The sequence below is a fragment of the Oryzias latipes genome, chromosome 6, assembly GCF_053564925.1.
Source record: "Oryzias latipes strain Hd-rR chromosome 6, Olatipes_Hd-rR_3.1".
Taxonomy (NCBI): Eukaryota; Metazoa; Chordata; class Actinopteri; order Beloniformes; family Adrianichthyidae; genus Oryzias; species Oryzias latipes.
Window position 1 is genome coordinate 13,816,644 of NC_136242.1, and position 21,644 is coordinate 13,838,287.

Below are 21,644 nucleotides of genomic sequence, written 5' to 3' on the forward strand. Positions count from 1 at the left end.
CAGCACTTCAATTTTGTCTTTCTCGTCGTCTCCAAATTCAAAAGTATTGTATACTTTTACCGCTTCATCTCCCGCGACGTGAAGAAAAGTTGCACATTGCACCTTCTCGGACTTTTCCGCGATGCCGCTGGCGGTACAGAAGATCTCAAAACGCTGACTCCAGTTTCTCCAGTTTTCTGCCAAGTTCCCTTGCAAACTTAGATTCGGTGGTGGTTGAAACTGCGCCATTTCCTCTTCTTTCTGAATTCTTTTCTTCTGACACCATGTAATATTGATGAGTCAGGACGACCTCCGATGTTTGAACAGGCTTTAATTATCACAGACTCGCCATTCACCATGCACTTCAGTCACATGTACAACACCGCCTCCTAGTGTGTGTCTCGCGATAACAAACAACTCGCATACGTCACAATATATAGATGGCGATTGCTTTCATGCTACTGATCAGCATCCTGCACCTACAGCAGTATGATTTTACAAGGACGAGGGCAGTTCTGCTCCAGTCCGAATGTACTATATAAGGTGTTCTAATCCTTACCTTTTCAACTGATGTCGTACTTTAAAAGTTTTGAGTAAAAACTGTGACAAAGAGAGAATCAAGCTCTTAAAGGTTTTGTGGGTGGTTCTCAAAAGAGCTGTTGTGGGTCAGTCCTTGGAGGACAGAAAACACGATTCTGAAGCTCCCTGAAGCTGCAGGAAAGTGGATCATGAAGGAGTTTCTCAGCTAGAGCCTATCTGTTGGCAGCAACCTATTTTATCCTGTGCAGCGGCTCGTCCTCAGTTACCACAGTCTCATCACTGCAGGTTCCCGTTGTGCTGATGACCTGATGAAGCTGTGCTTCCCATTCTGCTCTGGATCTTCAGTCAGGCGTCAATACAGACCCCACTGTGCAGACCGCATCCAGAAGGCATTCTTCACAAGCAGCCGGGTTGGGGATAGGTCGTAGTTAAAGATGCACCTCCATCGGGAAAGGAGGCCCCCAGTGAATGACTGCATCGGGTTTCTCTAAAGTGGGAAGGCCTCATCTGCCGCAAAGACACAGAGAAGGAATTCTTTGTTTTTTTCTCTCTAAGGATTGGGGATTCATTGGAGACACACGACTGAGTGATCCACTGTGAAGCGTTCAACCAGAGTTGGATAAAGCCAGTGTCATCCTGTCGCTCATCCTGCCCCAACATCTATCACCTACAACCAACCAAAGCCACAAGAGGAACTACAGAAAAAGTTCCTTTGCTTTGGGGGGGGCTTCAGGACAACATGCTTGCTGTCCACTGCCCCAGACCAATTAAAAGCCACCAGACATGAAACAACCTAGTCTAGCTCTGGTAACTCTTATTGGGGGGAGTAAGTGGATCTAGTAATAAAAAGGTTTTGTTTGAATTGCCCTTAGTCTGGCCCGTCTCCCAGGACCAGTTTGAGGTGGAACATCACCCGGCTGCCTGCTCCTGGGACCCCCCCCACCACGATGAGGTGACGATTCGGGGAGGGGATATTTTTCAGTCACTAGCCAACCACTAACAATTACTGTGGGGAAACCGAAGTGCTCTTAAAAACTCACAGGACAGCCCAGCTTTAATTTGGTTCATTATAAAACCAAAGAACTGCCAGGCTTTAATTTTGATAATTATCTATACATTTTGGTGACTGATATTTATTTATTTATTGTTATTAATTTATTATTTCATAATCAATTTGTATTTTTTTATTATTTATTTTAAATTATTAATATTATCATGGCATACAGCAGTCACTGACTGCATGGACCATATTGTTTTTGTGATCTTCCCTCACTTTTGCCCAAGACTCCAATATTATTAAACTCCTCCACCTGGGGAAGAGGCACTCCACCCACCCAGAGAGAACAAACTACCCTCTAGGAAACTAACAACTATCTAACTGTCTCATATTCTAATTCTAATTCTAATGGACCACAAGCTTTGCATGGCCTGTTAACATTCCAAACAAATTTTTAATGATAACACCTTTTTTATTTGTTATTTACAAATTTACTATGGCTATTATTGCATGAATATAAACATTATACTATTATTAAATAAATATAAATTAAGAAGTAACTAAAAAAAATCTAAAACACCTAAACTAACAAAAAAGAAAAAACTTAAAAACTTGATCAAATATGAAACTACCCAAACTATTTTAACACACATCTACAAAAAAATTACTCAAAAAATAATAATTTCAGCATTAATTTCACATCCTATGTGTTAAAATTTGTTCTTTCCTTTTTCAACTAATATACTTTAAAACAAAATTATGTTACTCATGTTAATGATTCATTTATACAGACAGATAAATCTCTGCCAAACCAGTTTAGCTGAGTTCTTAGATTATGCTGCCATCTAGGGGTGAATGTGTGTATTTTGTCAACAGAAAAGGTCAATCTAAATAATCATGATTTTCTCAGACATGGTTTATTTTAAGCACATTTAAACATATTCAAGGATAGACATCCGTTTGTAAGTTAAAATGACATGAAAACTAATTACAAGTAAAGTTAAAACAGCATATGAAGATACGAAAAGTCTATTTTAAATTTACATTTTAAGAGAAAATGTTAAACAATGACAGAAGATTTTTGTAGCATCAACCAGCTTATCTGTCCTAAGTGATACAACAACAGGCTGAACAGGAAACAATATTTCAAGTAAACATTGATAGACATTTCAAAGAATAAGGCACCTACAACATATGTTTATATAATTTCCTAGCGCTAAATTAATGATAAGAATATATAAAAAACTGGCAAAGCTTCTTGTTGTAAACAAACCTCTTTCAGCAGCTTTAAGAGCATAAAGGCCTATCTGTGTTTTGTATATCACACTATAAAAACCTCATCTTGTTATGCAGCTCTCACAAATCAAAACAGTCCATTTTATTAAATAATTACAAAGGAGTTTTTAATTTTTTAGTCCAAAACTCATATATTTGAAGGCTGAAAAAACATCTAAAAACAACATTTATACAGTTTCCTCATTTAAAAATGATAGAAATCAGTATTTTAATCATCAAATCTCTCAGGATGCTGTTTTGTTCAGAATTGACGGATAAACATGTACAAAGATCAGAAACAAATCACAAATTTGTGTGAAGGATTACACTCCCAGGCTGCTCAGATGCTGCTGATTGGATAAGACAGATTTCCAACTGAAAAGTTCCTAACTTGATCAGCTAAGTGGTGACAGTCTCGTCACATGGTAGGAGCTCGCTGACACCAATTTTCTTGGCGTAATCATTCTGAGAAAAAAAGCAACGACACAATCTTCATATATTTTTCTTCCATTTATCAGTTTACCTAACACTATTGAAACCTATACTTTTATAGGAAAATTGACCAAAAGCTGTCTGGACAATAGATGGCAACCCTACAAAAATGTAAACAACAGGTTTTTAAGATTCCAAAATTATTCAGCAATTTTGCATCTGTCAAGTAATGGGAAATAAACATTTTTTGCTTAATGATAAAGACATTCAAAGACTAACCAAAAACTGATGTAAAAACAGATTAACAGATTAGAACTAAATTACTTATTACCAGGTGAAGTAATCAAATTATATTTTAATCTTAATCGTTTTTGTTGATTATTTATTATTATTATTGTTGAGTTTTCAATTATTTGTTCTTTCAATCTTGGTAAATGCTAACAATTCTGACATTTACAGCTAACCATATAGCTTATTACAAACATTAGTGTTTAATTAGATTCATGACTGAAAATCAGTTAAGTGAGAGTTTAAAAAAAAGGCAAAATGGCAAAAAAAAGGTTTCCAGTCTTACCATGTACTTGACCACATTTATATGGTAAAGGATTCCACCCATCTCCTCACACTTCTTCAAGCTGGCCCTTTCTGGATCTCCAGGGGTCAAAACAGGAGCATCGGGATCAGCCTGAGGCAGAACCACAACATTGGAAAAACACTTTTTAATGTTTGGAGACTTGTTTTTGTTCTTCTTCATGTGAAAAGGTTTTCTTAAAAGCTTTATTCTTTAACTACCAATGTTTTACATTTAAAAACTGCCCCTATGACACTAAGTTAAACCCCACTTCCAATCATCTCTTTTTCTTCTTCAACTTGTCCTGTCCAACAGCTGAGCAAATAGATGAGAGCTGAAAGCATCTTTTGTTGGTAATATCTTACTTATATTTGTAACAATTTTTGGTTGGACCGGACGGAGAATTTTTTTTTTTTTTTTTTTTTTGGGGGGGGGGGGGGGGGGATTATAGAAGGGGGGTAAAACCGTGAAGCAGCATAAAGCATCAAGTTGCTGGATGTTTATAATCATTACGGTTAGGTTCAGGTGTAATATAGCATAGCATTGATACTTTTAAGAAAAGGCTCAAGACCCATCTTTTTAACCTGGCTTTTAGCTAATTTTTGTTTATTATTTATTTATTTTACTACTTTTATTTATTTATTGTTATTTATCTATATGTATTTTCTATTTTTATTTTATTTCTTTATCCATTTTATCTTGTTTTATGAACTTGAACCTGATTTTTAACGTGTTATTTTAATTTACCTTATTTCAATGTTTTATCGTTTTTATCAATATGTTTACTTTTTGATTCTCAATTTTTATTCATTTTTATTTCCGGTGCTTCCTCAGCTGGAACCTCTCCCTCTGGGACGGCTGCTGTTCAGCCGCTGCGGCTCTGGGTGGGGACCTGCATTAGCTGTGGTGGAGCGGTCTCCGCCTGTGATGTTGCATTTGGCTGTCTATGCGGCTGTTCACAGGGGGGGAGGTTCCAATTATTAGCGTTTCCCGCATCATGTTTTTGTGCTCAGCATATGTTTTACAGCCTATTTTTCATTGTCATTTTCCATCAGTTAGAGAGTGGGAGGTGTGAAAGGCGTGGGGGGCTAGGTACGGGGAGGGGGGCCCTATTATTTATTTATTTATTTATTAATGCTTGCTTGTTTTTATATTTTGTTGTTTTAATGTAAAGCACTTTGTGTTATATTTTTATATGAAAAGTGCTTTATAAATAAAGTTTGATTTGATTTGATTTGATTTGATAAATCTAGAATGGGGGGGGGGGGGGGGCAGTCCTCTCACACACACTCAAATGTTACAAACATGCCTGTTGGCTCCAAAAATGTTCACATGTCAACATGTACACAATACAACTAATGTTCACACACACATAATTATGCCTTCAGACCAACAAACATGAAACATTTCATTCAGTCAGGGCAACCTGTTTGTGCAAAGGCGAGACAGCACCTGTGCTCTAGTGGGTGTTTATGTTCTTCTAAGGTGAATGATGGAATGTAGAAAGATGAGAGTGCCCAGCACTCCCCACACCAAGACCCCCGCCGCAGCAGCAGCGAGGACCCCTAACACCCGAACAGTGGCAGATAGAGAACAATCGCCCACAGGGCAATCTCACCTGCCACCCAGACCAGGGGCAGGAGGACCGCCACAGGGGCCGCCTGACGTGGGGCCCCGCCCCAGGAGAACACCCCAGCCCCAGACAAGCAGCCCACCACCACCCAAGGAGTTCTGATCATCCCCTCACCCTGACCCCAGGGACGGGCCAGGGCCCCCCCAAGGGAGACCCGCCCAACACTTCAGGCAGCCACCCACCCAGCCCAAAGGAGGTCCAGATAAGAGCAAGGCAGGGGCCGGCCACCCCTGCCCAGGAGGAAGACGCCCAATTGTGGTGGGGGTCCACAAGCAGTGTTGTAACCAGGTTCACCCTTAGTTGGAATTTTGGAGAAGGCCGGCCCTCTAGGGTAAGGACCAGAACCCACACCACAGGGACACGGACACCCCCAGGCTCAGATGTGATGTGATCCTCAGTTCTTGCTCTTGTCAGAGAGCTCAGGGATCCCTCTCCCTGTGTGGAGAGAGGGCCGCCGGGCCCATTAAGCCAGCACTCAAGGGACACAGGCGCCGTTGCTGAGGGCCTGGTACCCCTGCCAGGGATGGGGTTGGGGACAGATGGTCAAAGGTCCCACCTTCCTTGAGAAATGTATGTGTTTGTAGTGGTCTTTCAAATATGATTATGCAATTTTTAGACCAAATCTAAAAACCTTTTCTGCCACGTTTTTCATTAGAAATTCGCCACTGATTTCAGTGGAGCAAACTCGCCCCCATTTTATCAAACAACATTTTTTGTCTGTTTCTTAATTCACAAGACTTTTAATAAAGAAATGCTCATAAATACAATTTCAAGCTTCATTTCCTTTACATATGTCCTCCATCATCAGAGAAATACCACAAGAAAATAATAAAAACACCAAAAAGTTGTACCCTAAGAACCAAATAAAAAAGAATGTGTGAAATAATTTGAAAAAGTGAAAAATAGTTGCTAAGTTTGCTAAATTTCAGTCAATAATTTCTAATAAAAAACTTTAGACAGTTCTATAAGTAATGTTATAATTCACAAGTCCCTACAGAGGTTTTTGTTGTTGTTTTTTGTAACCGTTGTGCTATCCTAGGCAATTTAACATTGGGAGTTGGGTCATCTAGACCCACTAGACCACCTTTATCCACCTTTGTCATGGTAGGAATAACACATCAATGTAAGGGTGGGGTCATCTAAGATAGCACAAGGGTTAATTAAATGAAATTAGAAGTATACTCACAAGATCCTGGTTTCTCTGGATAGACAGCAGATCTGACATCCTCTCATTAAAGCCTGCAGCAAAGTTATCAGGGTTGATGGCTACAAAACACTGACCCTGAAAAATCAAAGTGCATTAAACTGAGATGACCCAGAACCAAAGCCAATGGCCAAGTTCTTTTAGTTACTGTTAAACAACAAAGGTAAAAGCTTAAATTCGTCCCCCCTTTTTTCTAGCTAATGTCGAGTAAAGTTTTAATAAATCAAACAAGCTGTACTACAAAAGATTTTAATTCCCTACATATATATATATATATATATATATATATATATATATATATATATATATATATATATATATATATATATATATATATATATATATATATATATATAAAATTTGCTAATTCATGAATGAACTGTGATCAGTAAGAAAGCTGATTTATGATGTAAACAATTTTAATAAAACATGTGATTGCGAGAACAGTTAAATTAACACCAACACATCTGACTGATGATGTGGAGCTGGACCACATGTTGTTCTCTCAACCAAAAGAATATTCATCAACCATTTCAGGGTTTTTAAGCTTTTTAGCATCATTCTGCCGTGAACTGGCAGGTTCTGGGGGGTATTCCAGAAAGCAGGTTATGCTAGCTCCCACGGTAAGTTAGAGGCTAAGGAAGTTGATAACCTCAGCTTTCGGTTCCAGAATTGGAGGTATGTTTCAGGGAATGTCAAGTTGCCATGGCAACTCATGCTCTGAGCATAACCTGGTCTGGAACAGGTTTAGTTGAAGGTTAGTTTGTTTTCAGAGAGGTGAGGCAGCATGGCATGTCCATTTAAAGATGATTTAGTGGATGAAGAAGCTCAGATAATACTTTTTCCACCATGAGAGGGGGATAAGACCACATATGGATGTTGGAAAAAAAACTTTTTTACTTTGTTGATCTAACTTAATTTTTTGCTTCAGTTAAGATAAATCATTTTTTGCTAAGTCAGCTTAAAAATAACACGTAGTAATCAGACAGTTATTTTACTTTCATTCAAATTAAATCAATTAAGTAGATGTAACTTTGGTGCTGCTGTTAGTTCGGCACTGCAAGGGATCGTGGGATACCATTCCCTTTGCCTGTCTGGATGGATTTGGGTTTAAGTGTGGCTTTTTGACCAAACGTGTTTAGTTGTTCAGCTGTTTTACTGTGTTTCACTGTGTTTTGTCAAGTTATTATGTCCTACTTTGCTTAAGCCTTTGCACAATGAGTGATACACTAATCGCATATTGATTTATTCTATTTATCTTTATAAAAATGAGCATATCTGCCGGCTCAAACTTAGACACATGAGAGTTTAAAAATTGTAATTCATTAAGATGGAAAAAAATTAATTTAATTGGAGTAATAAGACATTTAGTTAAATAAATATATAAATTTGAGTTGTATAAACAATAATTGAGTTTTATAGACGTAAAAAATTAGGTTGAATAAATTTAACTCAATTACTTGTTACCAATAGAAGTAATTTATTTAAGGTGGCAAAATTGGACAAAGGTTATATATATATGTGTCACAAAGAAAATGGAAATAAGATTATAAACTCTTGCGTTTACTTTGTCTGTTCTTACAAGCAGAAACTCTTTCTTTTGATGGTGCAGCCGTATTACTTTTTTGATGGTCTTATAATCTTCATACGCCGTCATTAATCTCCGACTCCGTCTCACTGAAGTATGGCGCTTCTTTTTTTTCACCGTTTCCGTGGTGACTCCGGAAATCGGCGATCCATTGAGAATGTCTTTATGTACTTGCTGTGCACGTGCATTAAGCCAGGGTTACCAAGTCGAGCGTAATTACGCTTACTCATATCCGGTCTTTTGGAACCGACATACCCTGAGTAAGCAATTTCAGGCGGAATTCAGCCAGAGTTCAGGCTTAAAGTCAGGGTAGTTTAAACATGCTTCCTGGAATACCCCCCTGATGCCCCCCATTGTTTATCTTTTCCTCTCCAGTCTCAACCTGCCCGTCTGTCAGTGTAAACGGCGTGGTGGTAACCCTTGTGCTATCCTAGGCACTTTATATTTGAGAGTTGGGTCATCTAGACCCACTAGACAGTGCTCTGAACCTATTTTCTTCAATAATTTGTGAACCTTCTTGGTGTCCATGGATTACATGAAATCTTTCCACCTTTATCCACTTTTGTCATGGTAGGGAGAACACGTCAATGTAAGGGTGGGGTCATCTAAGATAGCACAAGGGTTAAGCCCACATCTGATAACCAATTATTCCATCACAGCTTTTACATGACGTTTTAGAACGGAAAAAAAAATAAAGAAGTGGAAAAACTTACCAGGTCAGCAACACGGTCAGTCACTTTCCAAGTGCGGACATTATTACTGTAATGGGCGCCAGCTAAGATACCACAAAACACTTCCACCATCATTCCCAGACCGTACCCTTTGTAGCCTCCTGAAAACCACAGATACATGATGATAGTTACAAAAACATATTCAACTTCATCCAACATGTCGTTAATAAACATAGAACAATGGTATTTAAACTCAAATTCCACATGATCTCACCATAATATACACAGGTTTCAATTACTTGCTTTAAAGAATTTACACTTTGTAAAAAATATCTATAAAAAACATAAAACTGCATTTGAACTGTGTAAAGCAAATTTAATTTAGCAAACATAGAAATGAGGAAGTAGAACAATTTAACCTGAAAAACACTGAATACATTTCTATTATAATATAAGTTCTATAATTTGATAGAGGAAATATCTTGCTTTGACTCTTTTGGTTTAAAAATAAAATAAAGCTTAAAGAAGTTGGGAATTCTGGGTTCCCAAAAGCAAATAACTGGTTATGATGCATTGTGAAAGCGGATTTAAGAAAACTGTGGACTCTGGTGTTTATGCCGTATTAGTAGAATAATTACTATGTTTTGTAAAATTGTATTGGTAGGAATGGTTTTCTCAATCTTTCTTTAGAATAATATGATATTTCACTGGTGGTTTAAAGTCCCCTTATGACAATTAAAAAACAAAAAAACATTCCCAGTGGTGTTTTAATTATGATTATGAAGTTTTTAACCAAAATCCTACAACCCAAATGTCTTTAAAAACCTTATTTCATGTTTATCTGAAGCCTCCATTTCCAGCACCAATGGCCTTGTTTCCTTAACATTCAGCAAGCAGCACTGGCTGTGCTTTAGAGCTGATTTGATGCTAGCACATGCAGATTTTTAAATTACCTTAAACACCAAATAAAATGAAATGCCCTAAAGAAAGTGACTGTTTTCAGGTAATTTTCCAAATACGTGCGGTTAGTGGCCAGAGCAGTGAGCTTGTGCAATGTGCCGCTGTGACATCACAAAAGCTCAATAACTCAAACCGAGCGTCTTTGCAACAGTTTGATTAACAGCGATTTAAAAGGAGAAATACTCAGAAATGCAAAATTGAAATGATTTTTTATTAACTTGTTCTCTTTAATAAGAAAAATGTTATAAGTACATGTCATGAACAAGATTTTTATCAAATAGGGACTTAAAAGTTTTTTTTTTAAAACTTTCATGTAACCTAGTAAGTCTCTGGCTGAATCTATGCAGGTTGTTGTGCAAAAAAAAAAAAAAAAAACAGTGGTAAAGAGGCTTACATCATGCATGAAAACATGTGTATATTAATGCTAGATTAAGCAGATGTTCCAAAAAAACCCTCTGACCTGTGGCTTCACTGCCCCCGATAGGAACAAGGCCTCCTCCAGTTAGGACTCTTTTAGGATCAGCCGTTATCTTTCCTTGAGGATCACAGCCCCAGCCATCAGGTATGCTGTCTCCATGACGCTCACTGAGCTCAACCTTCACGATCCATTTAAGAAAATACTTCTCGGTAAATGCTTTCAAGGGTTTGTCAAAAAATAACAACAAGAAATAAACATCTTACCTTCCCGAGAGCTACAGCTGAAGTGGCGGTGTCTAGGACAAAGCTGTCTCCATCTTTGGCCGGAGCAGCGACACTCAGAGGGTTGGTGCCCAGAGTACGCTGCACGAAAAAACAGCCATGTTGACCATGTAGTCAAAACCACAGATGTGAGTTTTTTTCTGTAAATTCTGTGGCAGGAGTTTGCAAAGGCTGAGCTTCAAAAAGCTAAAACTATTGATTGACAGTGTTCCCTCGTTTATCGCGGGGGTTTTGTTAAAAAATAACCTCGAATAGAAGAAATCTGCAAAGTAGGACTACAGATTAAAACATCTGTATAGGCTATAAAACTCCTCACTACACATTTTATACACTTTGCTCAGACAAACGTTAACATTTTCGGAATTTTTTTTCTCTGGTTTAAGCCAATTTGTATCATATTTGATAAGTATGATCCAAGCTTTCCTTAAAACCCATTTTATATTTTGATATTCATAATATTGTCCAACCTTGCACAATCGACAGATTACGGACCCTTTTTTATCTTATTTTAATAAATTAAATTAATTAAATTAATAAATATTGCTTGAAAAGGAGTGGAAGGAAGCGAACTTATATAATCCTACCCCGTTATACTGTAACCATTTTATTACATGATTTATCAATATCCGGTTCCCAGTTTTTATCAGACAGAATTAAAAATCATAAGATATCGATAAAGCACATGACAAAGATGAATTACTTAAGTATTACGTCAAAAATAACTATTTTAGAAATCAACATGGCAAATGCAGATCAGTCATCTGAAATATATGCAGATTATGTTATGTTACCTTTCATTACATATATTGACGGTTTGCCATTTACATGAGGCAAAGGGATTTAAAGAAAATATCAGTGATTTTGGAGGGAGCTGCAGCGCATGTGTATTTTAGTGGGTTTTTGTTTTTTGCTTTTTTTCCCCTATAAGAGCATGTTTATGTGTATTTATGTTTATGTAATATATATATAGGATTCATGGTTGACCCATATATGTTGCAACATTTACATTGATTTTGGTTTATTTTAACTGACTCTTATTTATTATTTTTGTTTGTTTGCTGTTGTCCTGTTTTATAAATATTTGCCTGGGGAAATCTATATGCAAGTTGTGTTTCACATGCCACTGGTTAGCAGGTTTTATTCTAATTTTATTTGTATGGGCATGTATATGTACATATATGTGTATACTTGTTTTTTTTTTTTACTTTTGCAACTGTACAGTTGTAAAGTTGCTTTTTACATGTATGTGTGTTTCTATACAAAAAATGTTTTTTATTTAAATAAAGTGTTAAAAAAACATTTTATATAACTTGGCCTGTGTAGTTCATCATCATTCCACAAGGGGCAGTAGAGGGGATTTTTCTGCTCATTTAAAAATAGCTGCTTCCAAGAAATATTAAAAAATTTTGACCGGAAAAAGTTTAGCTAATTTTCAAAACTTTATGGTGAGAATAACTCATCGCCAACTTTTCTAAATGACTATTTGCTGTGTTTAAAAACTGCAAAATTAGTTAAATGAATTATTTACCCATTTCAAAAATATATGAATCAAATTAAAGACTGTGGATAAATAAGGGGCTTTTTTTCCTGAACACTCATGTCAACAGTTTTGCATCTTAGACTAACATTGTTGTTAACCAAAAAAACATAATTGATACTTTCTATTTCACATAAAAAATGATAAAGTAAAATCTTATTTGTGGGTTTCATCAAAGGTTTCAAAAGCATCTTAACGAGAAAAAAAAAAAAATTCTGTCAATTCTTTGATGTAGTTCAAACTTTGGTAGAAAAATGAGTCTACGGTAATACTGCATGTTCCTGTACAGAAGACACAGCACGGACAAGGTCAGCCAATCATGACGCAGAAAAAAGACCCTATCAAAAAAAAAAAAAAAAAAACCCAGGAAGACCTCAAAAGGTGAACACGCAATATAGCGAAGGAACACTCTAGTAAAGTGAAAGGACTGTGCTTGTGATGCCACTGATAATAATATTCAGAAGTAGGAGTGTTAAGACTTTGCTTAGTTATTACCATTAAGACAAAAAGCCTACAGGAATAAAACATTTACCTCTTTACCTCGAGTGGGAACCACCAATGGTGATGTATTGGTAAAGGACATGCCCTGTGGAGATGCAGCAAAATTTATTCCGTCTATAACTTTTTCAATTTTTATTTTACTTTATTTTTTTTAGCTAGATGAACACTAAAGACCTTACCTGTTAGTAGTAGATGTCTAAAAAGTAGTTCTGATGGACTTTCTATACAAGTAAATGTGATGCAAACAAAAGCTACGTCCACACCGGCTCGGAAATGTGGTTCAAGCGACTGCTTCCATATGTGTACATGCGTGTTTTCTCCGTTCAAAACGATTGCGTTCACGCACGTCCATTTTCAGACTCTACGTACAAAATGTGAGGCATTTGAACACCCGCTGAAAGTTAAACCAGTTAAACTTTGACCAGATTTGGGAAAGACATATGGGTAGTGTCCTTTTTAAAACACAGAAGAGCCAACCATTTGAAAATCGACCATTAAGGAAAAATTAATATTGGCAGCTTGTGCCAAGCTGGAATTCTATAACACCAAGTCTTTTATAGATTGGAATAGAGCTGTAAAGAGAAAAGGCTGGAGTACGTGCGCTAGTATTAGGCAGCGACAGACTTGTGTGAACATGGTATGCTAAAAGCACGTTCAAAAACCTGCATGCAGCGTGTTTTTGAACCCGCCACTCATGCCCGGTGTGGACGTAGCATTAGAGGAGTGACAAATCTTTTAGCTCACAATCATGTTGTCCTTCAGAGCTTGCATCGCATAGAAACCAGCAATCCCAAAATGGTTTGAACCTGGATGAAAAAATGTACACGTATAACAAAATAAACTTCAAGTATTTTTTTCTTACGGTTATTGCAATTATGTCATTCAATTATTTTATTATTTAATGAAACCAAGAAAGGATTTTTTTAAACTTCATGCAGATAGAGACCCACTTTTAAATAAAAACCTGAATATCATGTAAGTGTATTCGTTTCATAATTCCATTCAAAAAATGTAACTTCATACAGATTCAGCGCCCACTGTAAGTATTTATTTATTTTTACATAAATTGGGGTTTCAGCTCATAAAAGCCACAAAAACTGCAAATCAAAAAATTGAAATATGCTCAAAATTTGCCGGGTATAAATGTTTTCACAACAAATCATCTACTAAACTCAAAGCACAGGTTTCCTTGATGTTATTCAATTGGTTCAGTTTGGTTCAATATGGGGAACACTTCAGACTTGACAACTAGCCAGAAGTCTAGCTTTGAGCACCTTTATAGTCTGGGTAAGCCACAAAAGTTGTGAATTCTCAGTGACACTAAAAACCCAGGTCCTTGATGATCACTTTATCCAGGAAAAAGAGCTTCCCGGTTACAAGCTTTCACTTTGACAATCAAGGTGAGAAAAAAGGCACTGACCATGCGCCACCACCCAGCCAATGCCGACCTCTTTGGCTTTTCTGATCGCCAAATTCATGCAGAAGTTTCCCACCACTGGACCAAGAAGGTTCTTCCCATCCACCAATGCTGTGGCTGCACTTTGCTTCTCTGCCAGTGGCTCGCCGTCGACGGCACACACTCCTGACTTGATGTCCTTGACGTACATGTCTGTTAAAAATGTTCTTCACATTAGAGAAAATGAGACTCAGACTAACAACAATGTTAACCTGATGTTTAGTCCCTGACCCATCCTGTTGAGTCCATGGCTGTAGTGACCCCTGCTATCAGCTGCCACCAACACTTCTGCAAGACTGCGGGCGTGATGTGGTTTGGTCCCTACCGCCATCATACACCTCTCTATGAAACCCTGCACCTCCACCCGGCTGATCAGACATCTGTAAAGAAGACACAAGAGAAATCCCATCATCACCATTGATGATGGAAACAAAAGGCTCTTACTACTATCCCGTGTCAAACAGAATTAATGTTTTGCAAGCCTTTGCTGTTTGTTGAACCTTGTATAACAGGGCTGAGTGAGGAAATCCCTAAATCGCAGTAAAAATATCTCACAAACCATAAGATATATTTGAATCAAAGATATAAACTCAAACTTTATTTTTTTGTTAAACACCTTTCATTTCCATTGAAAACACAAAGCGCTTTAAATAAAAGCAAATGAAATAGCCATAAAATATGAAAATTGATTGAAGCAGCAAACAGGACAATCCCACAAAATTGGCAACCCTCCCTCATCAGATTCCTCCCTCCACCCACCCACTTCCCCCAATATAACCCTGAACAGAAACGCGGAACTGCACCTTAAAGACTTTGTCTTTATATAGTAGAAAAGCAGAAATAAGTGTACACACATTTAGCTCAAATAAAACAGTGATGAAAAACAAACCCTTTCCCATGTAGTGACAACCCAAAACACGTTAGAGACTGGATCTGTAGCATTTTAATATTTAGAATTGGCCAAAACAATATTTTATTTTTAGTTTATTTAAATCGTAAATGTCTTAGCAGCCTTTTATTCTGAAGTTTTTTTTTTAACCTTTGTGCTATCTTAGATGACCCCACCCTTGCATTAATGTGTTATTCCTACCATTACAAAGGTGGATAAAGGTGGAAAATTTCATGTAATCCATGGACACCAGTGAAGATCACAAATCATTGAAGAAAAAAGGTTCAGAGCACTGTCTAGTGGGTCTAGATGACCCAACTCCCAAATATAAAGTGCCTAGGAAAGCACAAGGGTTAAACTATTAAGTCATGTTTGTTTCATTTGACCCATGTGTACCTTCAGTCCCTGAAGCCCAGCATCATGTGAGTCTCCTGCTCCTAATAATTTGTGTAAACAACGACTAGTAACACAGTAGTGGGGGAAACAAATTGGCTAAGATTGATCTTCAAAATAATAGTTTTCTTCTAAACTAAAAGTATTTCTAGGGTTCTTTTCTCTATTAAGTCCTTTCTTATAAGGTCTAATACAGGGGTCTGCAACCTTCAACAGTTAAAGAGCCATTTAGGTCATTTTATTACTGACAACAACCCAATAGGAGCCACATTGTCTTGGAAAAATAAGACACTGATTTACATGATGTAAATGTTATTACGGTCATATGATAAGTATAAATAAACTCATTTTTTGCATGAATAAAACATAATCATAGAGATTTTCTTTTCAAAATATGAAATATTTTGAGAGAGGCTCACATGTCTTCCTTTGAAAGAAATCACATGGAATCATCTCTGCAGTAAAGTTATAGTGTGATATCAGGAATGATTAAAAAACTATACACAGTTTGTTGGTGCATCTCAGCCAGAAATCAACAAAAATCAAATGAAATCACAGCTAAAGTGACTCTTACCATGTTATGGCAGACTTAATTTCGTTGAATTTGTTTAATAATAGACAGGCTGACTTATGGTCCGGTGTGCCGACTTCAAATGGATTTTGAAGCGCATACACTCCTTTCTTTTTGCAAGGCTATCACTTATCCTGCTGATGCAGCAACTTTGATCTGTAGGGTGGAAATGGTGAAAGAAAGACAAGAAAATCCTTGCCTTTTATCACTTTTGCTCTGTGGGTCATTGAGTTTCTACATTTTTTGTTCCAATTTGATTCAATCAAGATTGAAATCAGTTGTCGGTTTAGTAAACAGCTGAGGAAGCTTTTTTTTTTTTTAAAAGCAATGTTTAAATAGAGTAAAGGTTAGCAGAGTAACCACCTCACAGTTTACTTGTAGGAAATAGTCAAAACATTTGTCAGGAATTTTGCAATTTGTACAAACATCCAGATCAAGTGGGGCAAAAAAGTATTTGGCTGTCAGCCATTCTGCCAGTTGTCCCATTTAAAAAGAGAAGGTCTAATGTTGATCATAGGTAAAATTCAACTGTGAGAGACAAAATGTAAAGAAAGATTCCAAGAAATTACATGGTCTGATTTTGAAATAATATAGTTGTATAATGGTGTAGAAAATAACATTTTGGTGAATAACAAAAGTTTACCTCAAACCCTGGTTGTCAATGACAGAGGTCAAAGGTTTCCTGTAGATTCATGCCAGGTTTGCATTGTAGCTGCTATTTTTGGTCCATTCCTCCATGCAGATCTCCTCAGGAGGTGTGATTTTTTTTTTTTGGAGGGGGGGGGGTATAGCTGGGCAACACTTTTAACTCCCTCTACAGATTCTCTATTGGCTAGACCACTCCAGAAACCTGAAATGCGTTTTAAGTAGCCGCTCCGAGTGATAAGTTTTGGAAAAATTACATGTTGAATGATCCATACATATTTCATCCTTAGTGCTCTCACAGATTGAAAAAGGTTTTAGCCCAAAATCTCACCAATCTCCTCTTTTCTATAATATGCATTAGTCGTCCTGTCCTCTTTGCAGAAAATCAGCTGTTTCCAGCCCCATGCTTTACATTCCTCAGTTCATTGTCATTCTCACGTTTTCTGGCATTTCATCTCTGCCATAAAGGGCGTAAAGACAACTGAGCGGGTGTATTCAGGAACTGAGTGAGGAACCTCCTTTCAACCGTGGATTAAAACCTCGACCAACGACCCAAGACCAAGGTAAGAAAGTGCAGTGGGTTTTTTTGTGCTGGAAGTTTTTCTCATGTCAAAATCACTGCAAATGTTACCATTTTAATCCACGTTACAGCCGCAGTTTCTTTTCTATTAAAGCCTCTAAAAGAAAGTCCCACCCTGCTGACTCGCCGAATTTGACATGTAAATTTCAACCAATCATATCAACCAGAAAAACACATTAGGGCCGCTCCGTACATTTTGGAGAAAATGTAAGACTTTTATGTCCATCTTATGGTGGTGAAAGTACTGTACAGTAGAAACTATGATAAAAGGCAGGGAGTCGCATGCCGCTCAAGAGCCACTTGTTAATCCCCCCTGCTCTGAAAAATGAAAGTCCCGCCACGCTGCCTCACTGGACTTGACATGTAAACAACCGGATTAGACGTGCAAATTTCGGCCAATCAGATCGACCAAAAAGGTTACTGCCCCCAAGTGACAAAAACACCTCTGAATACCGCCCCCCAAGTGACAAAAACACCCCCTTAACACTGAGCACAAATCCAAGCAAGCGCGCAAAGGAGAATTGACTGCGGAGGATCACCGCTTAGTTAGAATTTCACCTGGGAAGTTGTAAGGCTCACTCTCTGAGTTCCTGAATACACCCGCTCAGTTGTCTTTACGCCCTTTCACTTTATGGCAGAGATGAAACGCCATACAAGTTTATTTGTACACCACCAGGTGAGATCTTCCATGGAGCCCTAGGTGGAGTTAGATGATGAGTGATCTATAATTTCTTCCGTTTTCTTATAATTGCTCCAGAAGTTGATCTCTTCTTTCCAAGCGTTTTGCTTATTGTTGGTTAGTTCATCCCAATCTTTTTCAGGCCTAAAATTTGTCCCTGGTGTCCATCAACAACTCTTTGGTCTTGGTCATAGTAGAAAGGTTATAGTCTCTGTTAATGGGTGTGGACAGGTGTCTTTTATACGGAGAACCAGTTCAAACAGTGACAGATTTGTGAGGGACACAATCCTTGATTGTTTCGTACAATCCAATTTCCTAGATTATTTTGGTCTGATGTAATAAATAAGTTACTGAACATGTCATGTGTAATATAGTACTAAAAAGTGCAGGAAAACATTACATCTAACTGTACATTACTTTTGTGATGAGACACCCCCAACACCTCAAACCAGTCGGTGGTGGCATGCCCCCACAATCCAACAGCAAACAGAAAGAAAAATATATCACAAGCATATCAAAGACACACAACAATACACTTCATAGTGTTTATTTTATCATCTCCACCATGGTTTGTCCTGTAAAACTTAGCTGCAACTAAAAACTCTGAAAAGTCCTGCCCCTTTAACTGTCTCTGCCAATCATTCTTGGAGTCTTAATCACACATCATAAGTCTGACCAATCAGAAGTGGTTAAAGTCTTCATTTCCTTGTTCTGATACTGCTCATAAAGTCGCTCAGTTCCAACAAAAATAACAGCTAAAGCTCGTCTTAAGGGGTGTAGCTTTCCACAGAATCCGGTGTCAGACCACAGAACAAGTGAACAAAACAATGAAGCTCAGAGACTCGAGTCTGTCTGCGTTCGGCGGATTTTTGCACTACATCTCCCATGATGCATTGGGTTAAAGTGACAGCGACCCAGTGCACAATGAGTCTCTCCTCTTAACTTCTTAAAACAACAACGAACACAAATTTAGAAAAAACAGCTGCAACTTCCAGCTTTTTCTGCCACAATTACCACAAAAATGCATGTGAGATTGCGGAGGGCTGTAGATCAATACAGACTATGATTTTCTCCTTTTTTTTTTTAATTTTTGGATGCTGGTGTGCCGCAGGATTTTTTGTCAAGGTTAAAGTGTGCCGTGGCTCAAAAAAGGTTGAAAAACACTGCATTAGAGGTCAGTCTGGCTGCATCACACTGCTTAAAGATCAAAAGGGTGAGCTCCGTTTTTAATCAACCTTGACATTTATTCTCATTGATAGGCAACTATCTGTGGTCTCTCATACAGCATGAAACAAGAGGGGGGAAGGGGGCTCGAACACAACAAAGCCCTATACAGTCCAAAGTGGAGTGAATGGGAATGGAGGGAGGTCATTGAGTTCATACCAGTTGAGGAAAACATGGCTCAGTACATCCCCACTTCTGTACTTTGGTAAAACTGCCTTTAGTCTTCTTAAACTAAAAAGATGCACCCTCATGATCTGAATCTGAGTAAAATACAAGGATGTTAAACATAGAAAAATAAGACCCTGAGAGAACTCTGAAACACTTTGAGAGGGACGATTCATTGAAGCTCCAATCAAAATGGCACAATAATTCTCATGAATAAGTTCCAACATGATGAAAACCTTTTATTCAAGATTTGGAGTGTGTAACTACAATAGCATGCTTTTTGCAAACTGAAGATTAGACATCCTGATGTCTATGTGTTAAGTCAGACACTCAATCTTACAGATGCTTTTGTCTTTGTTGTGTGTTTCTGTTTGGGCCCCACCGTTCTGCTGAGTGCGTGCAACTTGTAACCCCCCCCCCCCCCCCCCCCCCCCCAACCCCCTCCACTAGCTGTCATCTGACTTGTCTGTGCATTTGTTAAAATGTTTGAAGGCCCACTCCAATCATCTTGTGATCTATTGTCAATTAGTTCTTAGTGGTTTTTTAATTATGATTATGGCATTTTTCAGCCAAAATCAAAATATTCTGAGTTGTTTTCTATAACATATTTTCTGCAGAGAAGCAGGAGTTCATTAGGAATTCACCTCTGAGTTGTGGGCAGGACTGTTGGTGCAGAGCAAGCCAACCCCCACTTCCCGTCACTCTCTTCTGCTACCTTACAGTCCCTCACAAACCTAACCTAACTTTACCAGAACCACACAAATGTCGAGCAATATTGGAACAAGTTTGAGCCAGATGCTAGCTCGGACGAGGAAAGCAGAGACGTACACTGATCTAGTCGTCTGCAACTCGAATGCAGAAGAGCAGGGAGCTTGTCAATTGTAGCTTCTATATCAGCTACAACAATGATCTGCATTGTTTTGTCTGCTCCTGATTCACAACGATATCAATAAATGATAAATAAGTAAATGTTTAATGTATGCTCTTTATCTTGAGAAAAATGCCACAAAACATGTAAAAAACACACCAAGAAGCAAAATTTTGTTTTTACTGCATCCTTGTTATTCAGAGTTATCATAATAACTGAAGAAAAAGCTGTTTTTAGTGTTTTGGAAACTGATCAGTGCAACTAGTAAGGGTTTTGTTTAGTGTTTGTGGAGTTAAAGTCTTTGTTGGGAGGGGGCCACGCGCTCTCCTACCTGCGCATGCTGTCCTCCTCTAAACCTCCTGCGTTCTCCGCAGCGTCGTCCGGCGTCTGTGGTACGATGGTTGGGACCAAATCCTCTCCCAGCCTGCAGTTCGTGTTCTTGTTCGGTTTGGAAACGCCCCTCCAGCGTGATCAGCTGCTCTGCCTTACTTTCTATTTGTTCCCGTTGTTGTGATGAAGAGGAAGAGGAGGATTATGAGTGCGCAAACCCCGCGCTCTGTCTCTCCATCGGTGCAGTTTTTGGTGCGGGGGATTTTGCATTTTTCGCGCTTGGACGTTAAAAGTGGGAGGGGCGGTATAAGGCCCCCACTGCTATAAGCTCCATAGGGGAGTCCCATAACAACAAGAAGGGCATTGAGGCTGCAGAAGCTCTGGAGAGAAAAAAAGGGAAGCCTCACTGAACCCCTCCATCAACAAGGGCTGGCAGGAGTAAACAACTGACGAAGCTGACTGAAACTCTCTCATGATGGAAGAGAAAAGGATGCTCAATTCAGTGACAGAGCTGGAATATTTGATTTCAAAGATGCTTCACTTCTCAGAGCTCAATTCCAGTTGCAGTCCCCAAGACATACACATTTAATTATAATTAACACACAACAAAGTAATTAAATTACATAAAAGGTACAATTATTTCATAATAAAAAAAACAGAGAGAGGAAGAGAAATGAAAAAATAAAAAAACTTACTACATATTTAATGTTTTATTATGTAGATATTTTTTCATTTCCATGCCATTTTTAAAAAGGTTTTGCATAAGTGCATTGACAGTTTAAAAGAAAATGTTGGCACAAGAGCAGTCCTAAAACTATACTGACCATTAGATGTGAACCTTCTTGCTCTGATGTCAAAATGTCGAAGCTTTTGAGTGGTGGAGGAGCCAAATTATTTATGATCTTAAACAACAGCTAAAAATGTCCAGTTTGGAAATTGTTTTCCAAGCTTAACATTTGCTGTTTGTTTAGGATTTTGCAATGATGTCGTTATTTTCTATCAAGAATTATAAGTGCTTGTTTATAGACCGGTTCCAGAGGCTCAATTGTAGTCTTATTTGTTTGTGACACACATGAAATATTAAATCAGACATTGTCATTGCATTCATGTGGGTTACTTGGGTTGTGAATACATTTTTATCTGGACCAAAATATTGATAGATTATATTTTCTGACAGACCTATAATGTGCTCATGAACAGAGTTTGATAATCTGAGTGAATTTATTAATATTTAGTTGTGGTTACGGCATGTTAAAA

At 37.9% G+C, this 21,644-nt stretch overlaps 1 protein-coding gene across 2 annotated transcripts; it reads right to left on the reverse strand.

Moving 5' to 3' along the window:
• Positions 1 to 293: 293 nt before the first annotated feature.
• On the reverse strand, positions 294 to 20,669 carry LOC101173859 (putative oxidoreductase YjmC). 2 transcript variants are annotated; one of them, XM_011475886.3, is made up of 11 exons: positions 20,389 to 20,669; positions 14,275 to 14,423; positions 14,008 to 14,196; positions 13,332 to 13,393; positions 12,619 to 12,672; positions 10,532 to 10,630; positions 10,311 to 10,446; positions 8,933 to 9,051; positions 6,614 to 6,709; positions 3,798 to 3,908; positions 294 to 1,026 (listed from the first exon to the last, which is right to left on the reverse strand). In XM_011475886.3, the coding sequence occupies exons 1-11, from the start codon at positions 20,394 to 20,396 to the stop codon at positions 916 to 918; spliced, it is 1,134 nt and encodes a 377-aa protein (XP_011474188.1). In that variant the 5' UTR covers positions 20,397 to 20,669; the 3' UTR covers positions 294 to 915. The 2 variants fall into 2 exon arrangements, with proteins under 2 accessions (XP_011474188.1, XP_004069536.1); XM_004069488.4 differs by lacking the exon at positions 294 to 1,026 and adding an exon at positions 2,415 to 3,256.
• Positions 20,670 to 21,644: the final 975 nt, after the last annotated feature.

Bases quoted from the DNA above. Each gene is read 5' to 3' on its own strand.
- LOC101173859 (XM_011475886.3), bottom strand. The intron at 9,052-10,310 runs GTCAGAGGGTTT...TGTGGTTTTCAG, and splicing joins CGGGGGCAGTGAAGCCACAG to GAGGCTACAAAGGGTACGGT. The intron at 6,710-8,932 runs GTAAGTTTTTCC...TTGATTTTTCAG, and splicing joins CTGACCGTGTTGCTGACCTG to GGTCAGTGTTTTGTAGCCAT.